Raw genomic sequence first — 11034 nt, 5'->3', positions numbered from 1 at the left:
TCTGCACTCAGGAATTACTCCTGGCAGTGCTTGGGGGACCATATGGGATGCTGGGAATCGAACCCCGGTCAGCCGCATGCAAGGCAAATGCCCTACCCACTGTACTATATATATAGCTCCAGCCCCGATCTTCCGTGTCTTAATGGTACAGGAGGAACAAAGGGAGAGATTCTCAGGGCAAAAGCTCAGTAGTGTTCTCCATCACCATCAACGGGAAACCATTCAGGCCTTTCCTGCCTCAGGGGCTGCTTACTCATCTGCAAACATCAAAGGGGCGCCACTCACCTGTCTTCTGCAAAGGGCTTCCCATTGAGCATGTTCTTCCCAGAGGGCGCATAATCCCAAGTGGTTTCCTCGATGCCTATGTAGTAGTGCCTCTCTGTGGCCCAGCTGGGAGCACTCAGAAGAACCAGGAAGGTCAGTGGTAAAAGGACCTCCATGGTCACGTCCTGGGCCTGGAAGGCCGGGGTGGTGTTTCTCCTCTTTTATAGTCGGTTTCCTTCCTCCATGTCCCATCACCAAATCCCTGTTGCATAAGAGCCAGTCAGGTGCTCCCTCCACCTGCACCTCATTTCCCTTCCGAACATGTTGAATTTTCACAGATCAGGCCATGTGGCAGGATGTACAAGCCTGGGGGAATCCTGGCTTTGGGTCCAGCAAGCTCTGGCCGGAGCACATCCTGGTAGGTGGCCCCTTCCTGTCTGCCAAGTCCAAACAAGGAAAATCTTTTGCTCTGTTACGACATTTGTCTTGTTTCCAGCCTCTGTGTTCTCCCTGTCCCAGGCCCTCCGCACACCTCTCCCTGGGTCTTCTTTCCATGTTGCTTCTTATAAACTGTTCCCCTAGAGGCTCCTGAACTTACTTGGCCTTACCACCCCCTTTGGAAGAAATAAAATGACTCAGTGCCAGCCTGAAATCCTACCTCCATTCAGTGAACGGAAAGTGCCTCCTTCAACTGTACTTGAGGTTACTATTGTCCTGATCATTCTAACACCCTCCTGGGGCAGGTGGGGGGAGCGGTATTGGTCACTTTGGGGAACGTTACCCTAGATGACCAGACGTTTATTATATTTAATTAAAAAAATTTTGTGTACATCTGTGTGTGTGTGCATGCTTGCATGCATGCGTGTATGTGTATGCATGTGTGTGCGTGTGTGCATGAGTGTACGTGTGTGTGTGTGTGTGTGGAGGCAGAGAGAGTTTGGGTCACACTCCGCAGTGTTCCAGGGGCTATTCCTGGTTCATTACCTCAGGAGTGACCCCTGGTGGCACTCACTGTGCCACGTGTGGTATCAAGGATGGAATCCTGTTGGCTGCATGCAAGGCAAGTGTCCTCCTGTCCTACTAGAAGGTCGTTTTAATTCCTCTTTCACTGAATTCCTCTTTCTCCCCTTTTTCAGCTGAGAGCCAGGACTGAAGGCAGGGTCTCACATCTCCACTTCTCTGATGAACTTCCAGTATCGATAACCCAGCCCCACCTAGTGTTCCACACTTGACTCCACAATTCACAGAGATGCTGTCTCTCTGAGAAGCTGGTTTACTGGCCCCCGACAGGACACAGGAATCAGACAGTCAGTAAAAAAAAAAAATTCCTCAGTTCCATAGCTCACACAGCTTAACTCTAGTCTGCTCGGCTGGGGGCCTGAACATCACTCGGTGTTGGGGAACAGTTTTACCCCAATGTGCCCAGACACGTTGCGCACTGGGTCCAGGCAGACATGGAGCGAAGGATGACAAGTGTGTGAAGAAACACCCTCCGGGAGCAGCTGATGGTTGCTTTTTTTTTTTGATGGTTGCTATTTATTGCAAATACACACACATCTTTTAGGGGCTCTCGGCTTACAAGAAGGTCCAATCACAGAAAGCTTAGCAGTATTAGCCTATCACCTTTCCAACTCTGCTCTGGAAAGATTTGATTTGGTCCAATAAGAATCAGGGCAGATGTTGAGGTTAGGATGACCTGCTAAGCACATGTGACAGTTTCTGTGTCTAGGGCTCATGTGACTCAGAGGTTGAATGAGGCTCAAGGCCGAACACCTGGTGCTGACACTCTGTTCTTGTCAGCTTTGCCCAGATACTCCCTTTTTTTTTCTTTTTTAAATTTTTATTAGTGAAACACCATGAGGTACAATTGTAGACTTACATTTTTTTGTGCTTGGGTTTCAATTATACAATGATCAAATACCCATCCCTCCATCAGTGCCTATTTCCCACCACCACAGATCCCAGTATCCCTCCAACACCCCCATTCCCCCCATCCCACCCTGCGTCTGTGGCAGGGCATTCCCTTTTGTTCTCTCTCTCCTTTTAGATTTTGTGGTTTGCTAAAGAGGCATTGAGTGCCAATCATGTTCGGTCTGTAGTCTACTTTCAGCATGCTTCTCCCATCCTGGGAGGATCCTCCCAACACCCTTTATTTGGTGCTCCCTTCTCTATCTGAGTTCTCTTTTCCCCTAGCATGTGTGGCTGGCCTCCAAGCAATGGAGTAAACCTCCTGGTACTAATCTTGGGTGTTAGTCTCCTATTTTGTTACTTTAAGTTTCCCAGATGAATGCAATCTTTCTATTCTATCCCTCTCTTTCTAACTCATTTCGCTTAACATGATACTTTCCATGTAGTACCACTTGTATGTAAATTTCATGACTTCATCTTTTCTAACAGCTACATAGTACTCCATTGTGTAGATGTACCAAAGTTTCTTTAATCAGCCATCTGTTCTCGGGCACTCAGGTTTTTTCCAGATTCTGGCTATTGTAAAGAGTGCTGCAATGAACAAACAAGTGCAGATGTCACTTCGACTATACTTTTTTGCCTCTCTGGGATATATTCCCAGGAGTGGTATTGCTGGGTCAAATGGGAGCTCAATTTCTAATTTTTTGAGAATCGTCCATACTGTTTTCCAGAAGGGCTGAACCAGTCGGCATTCCCACCAACAGTGAAGGAGTGTCCCTTTCTCACCACATCCACGCCAGCATCGGTTGCTTTTGTTCTTTTGAATGTGGGCCAGTCTCTGAGGTGTGAGACGGTATCTCATTGTGGTTTTGATCTGAATCTCCCTGATGATTAATGATGTAGAGCATTTTCTCATGTGCCTTTTTGCCATTTGGATTTCTTCTTTGAGAAAGTTTCTGTTCGTTTCGTTGCCCCATATTTTTTTTTTTGGATGGGGTTGGATGTTTTCTTCTTGTAGAGTTCAACCAGTACTTTATATATCCTTGATATCAACCCCTTGTTGGATGTGTATTCAGCGAATATCCTTTCCCATTCTGTAGACTGTCTTTGTATTTTGGTCACTGTTTCTTTGGAGGTGCAGAAGCTTCTTAGTTTAAGATAGTCCCATTTGTCTATCTCTGCTTTCACTTGCTTGGCCAGTGCTGTGACATCTTTGAAGATACCATTAGCTTCAATGTCATGGAGGGTTTTGCCAACTCTGTCTTCAATGTACCTTATGGGTTCCGGTCTGATGTTGAGGTCTTTAATTCATTTTGATCTTACTTTTGTACATGGTGTTAGGCAGAGATCTGAGCCTAGTTTTTTGCATGTAGCTGTCCAGTTTTGCCAGCACCATTTGTTAAAGAGGCTTTGCTTGCTCCACTTCACATTTTTTGCTCCCTTATCAAAGATTAGATGATCATATGTTTGAGGGGGGATGTCAGTATATTCAATCCTGTTCCATTGATCTGCACCTCTGCCTTTGTTCCAGTACCATGCTGTTTTAATTATTACTGCTTTGTAGTAGAGTTTGAATTTGGGGAGGTTGATTCCTCCCATTTTCTTTTTCCCAAGAACTGCTTTAGCTATTCGTGGGGGCTTATTGTTCCATATGAATTTCAGGAGTGTTTTCCAAGAAATGGATTTCTTGGAAGAATGTCATGGGTATCCTTATAGGGATCGCATTGAATTTGTATAGTGCTTTTGGAAGTATTGCCATTTTGACAATGTTAATTATCTCAAACCATGAGCAGGGGATATCTTTCCATTTTCTCATGTCCTCTTTTATTTCCTGAAGTAGCGTTTTGTAGTTTTCTTTGTACAGGTCCTTTACTTCCTTAGTTAAGGTGATTCCTAGGTACTTGATTTTCTGGGGCACAATTGTGAAGGGGATTGCTTTCTTCATGTCACGTTCTTCTCTCTCACTATTTGCGCATAGGAAAGCCATGGACTTTTGGGTCCATGAGACTTTTTTATAGCCTGCAACTTTACTATACAAGTCTATTGTTTCTAGGAGTTTCTTGGTAGAGGTTATAGGGTTCTCTAAGTATAGCGGATATTCCCTCTTGCAAGGCTTCGCTTCTGGGCCACTTTGCAAGATTGGGTCCTATCTGCTCCAGTACCTGTCACCATGCTCCATAACTGGGGACCTCTGTGTCTTCATTCAAAATCGTAATAATCTCTGCCTACCTAGTTAGGAACTGGTGAGAGTGCAATGCTGTGTATGTGTGTGTGTTGGGGGGGTGGTGTTTGCGGGGTCCTACGGGGAGCCTGGGACAAGTCACCACCCAACAAGTGTTGTTCCTCTTCCTTCCTCCTCAACAGAGTCGCTCTCCATGCTTACCTCATCACAGACCCCCGAGACACCCCAGCCTGGAAGTTCCACCTTCCACTTCTCCCTTGCGTGGCTTCTGCCTGGTTTTCCATTCGTCAAGTCTCATTGCTGCTTCTCCTCCTCAGGAAAGCCTCCCCGATCTTCCAGCCTCCAGACAGCCTCCCCTTTTTTTTTTTTTTTTTTTTTTTAAATTTTTTTTTCCCCTTTATTTTATTTTATTTTTTTTAAAGTTGTAGATTTACAATTTTTTGTGCTTTGGTTTCAATTATACAATGATCAGATACCCATCCCTCCACCAGTGCCCATTTTCCACCACCATGGATAATATCCCTCCCACCCCCATCCCCCCATCCCCCCGTCTCTGTGGCAGGGCAATCCCCTTGTTCTCTCTCTCCTTTTGGGTGTTGTGGTCTGCAAAAGAGGCATTGAGTGGCAAACATGTTCAGTCCATAGTCTACTTTCGACATGCATCTCCCCTCCTGGGAGGATCCTCCAAACATCCTTTATTTGGTGCTCCCTTCTCTATCTGAATAGCCCTTTCCTCTAGGATACCCGGCTGGCCTCTAAGTTATGGAGTAATCCTCCTGGTGCTGATCTCAGCTATTCTTGGGTATTAATCTCATACTTTGTTACTTTATATCCCCCAGATGAATGCAATCTTTCTATGTCTATCCCTCTCTTTCTGACTCATTTCGCTTAGCATGATACTTTCCATATTGTACCACTTGTATGTAAATTTCATGACTTCATCTTTTCTAAGAGCTACATAGTACTCCATTGTGTAGATGTACCAAAGTTTCTTTAACCAGTCATCTGTTCTTGGGCATTCAGGTTTCTTCCAGTTTCTGGCTATTGTAAAGAGGGCTGCAATGAACAAACAAGTACAGATGTCACTTCGACTATACATTTTTGCCTCTCTGGGATATATTCCCAGGAGTGGTATTGCTGGGTCAAATGGGAGCTCAATTTCTAATTTTTTGAGAATCGTCCATACTGTTTTCCAGAAGGGCTGAACCAGTGGACATTCCCACCAACAGTGAAGGAGTGTCCCTTTCTCGCCACATCCACGCCAGCATCGGTTGCTTTTGTTCTTTTGAATTTGGGCCAGTCTCTGAGGTGTGAGATGGTATCTCATTGTGGTTTTGATCTGCATCTCCCTGATGATTAATGATGTAGAGCATTTTCTCATGTGCTTTTTTGCCATTCGGATTTCTTCTTTGAGAAAGTTTCTGTTCATTTCATTGCCCCATTTTTGGATGGGGTTGGATGTTTTCTTCTTGTGGAGTTTAACCAGTATTTTGTATATCCTGGATATCAACCCCTTGTCAGATGTGTATTCGGTGAATATCCTTTCCCATTCTGTAGACTGTCTTTGTATTTTGGTCACTGTTTCTTTGGAGGTGCAGAAGCTTCTTAGTTTAAGATAGTCCCATTTATCTATCTCTGTTTTCACTTGCTCGGCCAGTGGCGTGGCATCTTTGAAGATACCATTAGCTTCAATGTCATGGAGGGTTTTGCCAACTTTGTCTTCAATGTACCTTATGGTTTCTGGTCTGATGTTGAGGTCTTTAATCCATTTTGATCTTACTTTTGTACATGGTGTTAGGCAGAGTTCTGAGCCTATTTTTTTGCATGTAGCCGTCCAGTGATGCCAACACAATTTATTAAAGAGGCTTTCCTTACTCCACTTCACATTACTTGCACCTTTATCAAAGATTAGATGAGCATATGATTGAGGAGAAATGTCAGTGTATTCAACCCTGTTCCATTGGTCTGCAGTTCTGCCTTTGTTCCAGTACCATGCTGTTTTAATTATTACTGCTTTGTAGTACAGTTTGAAGTTCGGGAGGTTGATTCCTCCCATTTTCTTTTTCCCAAGAATTGCTTTAGCTATTCGTGGGGGCTTATTGTTCCATATAAATTTCAAGAGTGTTTGCTCCATTTCTTTGAAGAATGTCATGGGTATCCTTATAGGGATTGCATTGAATTTATACAATGCTTTCGGTAGTATTGCCATTTTGACAATGTTAAGTCTCCCGACCCATGAGCAGGGGATATCTTTCCATTTCCTCATGTCCTCTTTTATTTCCTGAAGTAGCGTTTTGTAGTTTTCTTTGTACAGGTCCTTTACTTCCTTAGTTAAGCTGATTCCTAGGTACTTGATTTTCTGGGGCACAATTGTGAATGGGATTGTTTTTTTCATGTTGCTTTCTTCTCTCTCACTGTTTGCGTATAGGAAAGCCATGGACTTTTGGGTATTGATTTTATAACCTGCAACTTTACTATACGAGTCTATTGTTTCTAAGAGTTTTTTGGTGGAAGTTATTGGGTTCTCTAAGTAGAGTATCATATCATCTGCGAATAGTGAGAGCTTGATTTCTTCCTTTCCTACCTGAGTGCCCTTAATATCTTTTTCCTGCCTAATCGCTATTGCAAGTACTTCCAGTACTATATTGAACAGCAGTGGAGAGAGTGGGCATCCCTGTCTCGTCCCTGATCTTAGAGGGAAGGCTCTCAGTTTTTCCCCATTGAGGATGATGCTTGCTGTAGGCTTGTGGTAGATGGCTTTAATTATGTTGAGGAAGGTCCCCTCTATACCCATTTTGGCTAGGGTTTTCATCATAAAGGGGTGCTGGATCTTATCAAATGCTTTCTCTGCATCTATTGATATGATCATATGCTTTTTATCTTTTCTTTTGTTGATATGGTGGATTATGTTGATTGATTTCCGAATGTTGAACCATCCTTGCATCCCTGGGATGAATCCTACTTGGTCATGGTGTATGATCTTTTTGATGAGTAGTTGGATTCTATTTGCTAGTAGTTTGTTGAGGATCTTTGCATCTGTGTTCATCAGGGATATCGGCCTGTAATTCTCTTTCTTTGTGGTATCTCTGTCTGCTTTTGGTATCAGTGTGATATTTGCTTCGTAGAAACTGTTCGGAAGTGTTTTTGATATTTCAATTTCGTGGAAAAGCTTAAAGAGCATCGGGAGTAAGTCCTCTTTAAAGATTTGGAAGAATTCACTAGTGAATCCATCCGGGCCAGGACTTTTGTGCTTGGGGAGACTTTTTATTACCATTTCAATTTCCTTGATGGTGATAGGTCTGTTCAGGTATTCCAGGTCTTCTTGGTTCAGCCTTGGGAGTCTGTAGGAGTCTAGGAATTTATCCATTTCCTCGAGGTTTTGATGTTCCGTGGCATAAAGCTTCTCAAAGTACTCCCTGAGGATCCTCTGAATTTCTGTGGTTTCTGTTGTAATGACCCCCTTTTCTTTTCTGATTCGGTTTATTAGGGTTTTCTCTCTCCCTTTCTTTGTGAGTTTTGCTAGAGGCTTATCGATCTTGTTAATTTTCTCGAAGAACCAGCTCTTGGTTTCATTGATCTTTCGGATTGTTTTTTGGGTTTCCATCTCATTAATCTCTGCTCTGAGTTTTATTATTTCCTTTCTCCTGTTCGGGTTGTGCTCCTTTTTTTGGTCCTTCTCCAAGCTCTTAAGCTGTGAGGTTAGGTTACTTATGTGTGCTCGCTCCTCCTTCCTGAGGAATGCTTGTAGAGCTATAAACTTTCCTCTTAACACAGCCTTTGCTGTGTCCCATAAGTTTTGGTAACTCGTGTTCTCATTTTCATTCGTTTCTAGGAATCTTTTGATTTCCTCTTTGATTTCCTGTCTAATCCACTCGTTGTTCAATAGTGCACTGTTTAATTTCCAGGTGTTTGATTTAGTTTTCTGTTTTTGTGTGTGATTTACTTCTAATTTCAGCGCATTATGGTCTGAGAAGATTGTTGATACAATCTCTACCTTCTTAATTTTATGGAGGCATGTTTTGTGGCTCAGCATGTGGTCTATCTTGGAGAATGTTCCATGTACGCTTGAGAAGAATGTGTATTCAGCTTTTTGTGGATGAAGTGTCCTGTATATATCTACTAAGTCCCTTTCTTCCATTGTTTCCCTCAAATGAAGTATGTCCTTGCTAAGCTTGAGTCTGGTTGATCTATCAAGATGTGACAAAGCAGTGTTGAAGTCTCCCACTAGTATTGTGTTGCTATTGATGTCTTTTTCCAAATCTATGAGTAGTTGTTTTAAGTACTTTGCTGGTCTCTCATTAGGTGCATATACATTTATTATTGTAAGTTCTTCCTGTTGTACAGATCCTCTGATCAATAAGTAATGGCCTTCACTGTCTCTTATGACCTTCCTCACTCTGAAATCAATGTGGTCTGATATAAGGATGGCTACCCCAGCTTTTTTATGGGCGCTGTTTGCCTGTAGGATTGTTTTCCAGCCTTTGACTCTGAGTCTGTGTTTGCTTTGACTATTGAGATGCGTTTCTTGCAGGCAGCAGAATGTTGGGTTCAATTTTCTAATCCATCCTGCCACTCTATGTCTTTTAATTGGTGCGTTTAGCCCATTGACATTGAGAGAGATTATTGTTATGGGATTTTGTCCCATTGTTCTGTTAAAATTTGGTGTATTTGAGGGGCCTTTCTTGCCTTAAAGTAGCCCATTTAGTTGTTCTTGTAACCATGGTTTTGAGTCTATGAAGTTCCTGAGCTGTTGTTTGTCTGTGAAACTCTGTGTTGTTCCTTCTATTATGAATGAGAGTCTTGCTGGGAAAAGTATTTTGGGGGAGGCATTTATTTCATTGAGTTTTTTTACTATGTCCCACCACTGTTTTCGGGCCATGAGGGTTTCATCAGAAAAATCAGCTGTGAATTTTAAGGATGCTCCTTTGTAGGAGATTTCTTTCTTCGATCTTGCTGCTTTCAGAATTTTGTCTCTGTCTAAGGTTTTGGTCATTTTGATCAGAATGTGTCTTGGGGTATTTTTATTCGGATTTCTTCTAGCTGGTACCCTTCGGGCCTCCTGAATGTGGTCACAAGTTTTCTTCAGCTCTGGAAATGTTGTAGCAATGATGTCTTTGACAGTTTCCTCTTCATCGAGGTTTTCTTCCTGTCCCTCTGGGACTCCAATAATTCTTATGTTACCCCTCTTGGCTTCATCACGATCTTCTCTTGCCATCTGTTCCCGAATTGTGAGTCTCTTTTCCATTTTCTGCTCTTTTCGGGAGAGTCTCTGAACTTCATCTTCGAGCTCACTGATTCTGTTCTCAGCCGCTGTTACTCTGCTGCTGAGGCCTTCCACTGAGCTTTTCAATTCGCCTACGAGATTTTTCAGGTCTGACATTTCTGATTGCATTTTCCTCATTTCTGCCTTCAGATCCTCTTGTCTTCTATTGGCATTGGTTTCCATTGTTTCTTTTAATTCCCTAAGCATCCTAAGTAGCTCCCTTCTGAATTCCTTGTCAGAGAGGTTGTCTAACACTACAGTACTGTTGGTGTCATCTGGGCTAGACTCTTCAATATGAATGTTTGGTGGGCTTTTGCGTTGCTTTACCATTGTGAGAGGTGTGGTTTAGTCCTTCACGTTCAGTGTTACTATTCTGCTTGATATGCAGTGTGAGTTAAGATAGGCTTATGAGTTATTGGCAACTGTATTTCTAGTCAGCCTCCCCTTTTTGACTCCACCAGCGGCATTGGGGTCTGGTTATTAGCTACATGTGGTTTGGCCTTGTTGCCTTTAGTGTGGCTTTCTTACTATAATAATAAGTAAAGTAAAAGTAAAGGCCCTCCCGTTGATCATCAATTTGCTCGAGCGGGCCCAGTAACGTCTCCATTGGAGAGTTTGTTGTTACTGTGTCTGGCATATCGAATACTCTCGGTAGCTTGCTGGGCTCTCCGAGAGGGGCGGAGGAATCGAACTCGAGTCGGCCATGTTGGCTGTGTGCAAGGCAGACGCCCTACCCGCTGTGCTATCACTCCAGCCACAAGATGATTTCAAATCTTGATGTCAAGGGAAAATAATATTTGAAACTACTTCTATCTCCCAGGGTGTTTGAGAAATAATTATTAATTTTTATTTGGAGCTGGGGGAGCAAATGGTGTGTGTGGCGTGGTGGTTGTCATTGTAAAGGTAGGAGCAGGAAACTTTACTTAACTTTACTTGCCTGTGAGCTGCTATCTACTGGGATTACTACTACCATTTGAAAGTCATGGCTACTTTTAGTAGTGGAGTTTTAGAGTTTAGTAGTAGAGGTTTAGAGACCCAGGATGAGGGCAAGAAAGATAGTACAGGGAATATAGCTCTTGCCATACATCCTGTCGACCCCTGTTCATTTATTTAGTTATTTTGGCTTTTTGGGTAACACATGGCAATGTCTGGGGGTTACTCCTGGCTCTGCACTCAGGAATTACTCTTGGCGGTGCTCAGGGGTTCATGTGGGGATGCCGGAGATTGAACTCAGGTTGGCTGTATGCAAAGCAAATGCCCTATTTGCTGTACTAATTGCTCTGGCCCCAGTCAATCCCAGTTTATACCCCTTGTACCATATATAGTTCCCTGAGCACTGCCACGGGTCCTTTCCTGAGCCCAGAGTCAGGAATAGGCCTGAGCACCTCTGGCTGTGACCCAATCCCTCCAGTGTTAT

At 43.3% G+C, this 11034-nt stretch overlaps 1 protein-coding gene across 1 annotated transcript in view; it reads right to left on the bottom strand.

Moving 5' to 3' along the window:
- Positions 1 to 440, bottom strand: part of LOC130030171 (ceruloplasmin-like) — a 35294-nt gene extending 34854 nt beyond the window's left edge. Inside the window, exon 1 of the mRNA XM_056121390.1 lies at positions 286 to 440. Within this exon, the coding sequence (XP_055977365.1) occupies positions 286 to 440 (155 nt within the window). The remainder of the gene's footprint in view (positions 1 to 285) is intronic.
- Between the last annotated feature and the right edge of the window lie 10594 nt (positions 441 to 11034).

Source organism: Sorex fumeus, unplaced genomic scaffold (genome assembly GCF_029834395.1).
Source record: "Sorex fumeus unplaced genomic scaffold, SorFum_2.1 ptg000044l, whole genome shotgun sequence".
NCBI classification, from domain to species: Eukaryota; Metazoa; Chordata; class Mammalia; order Eulipotyphla; family Soricidae; genus Sorex; species Sorex fumeus.
Note: the sequence above shows the minus strand (reverse complement) of the source record. Positions and strands in the feature narration are given on the sequence as shown.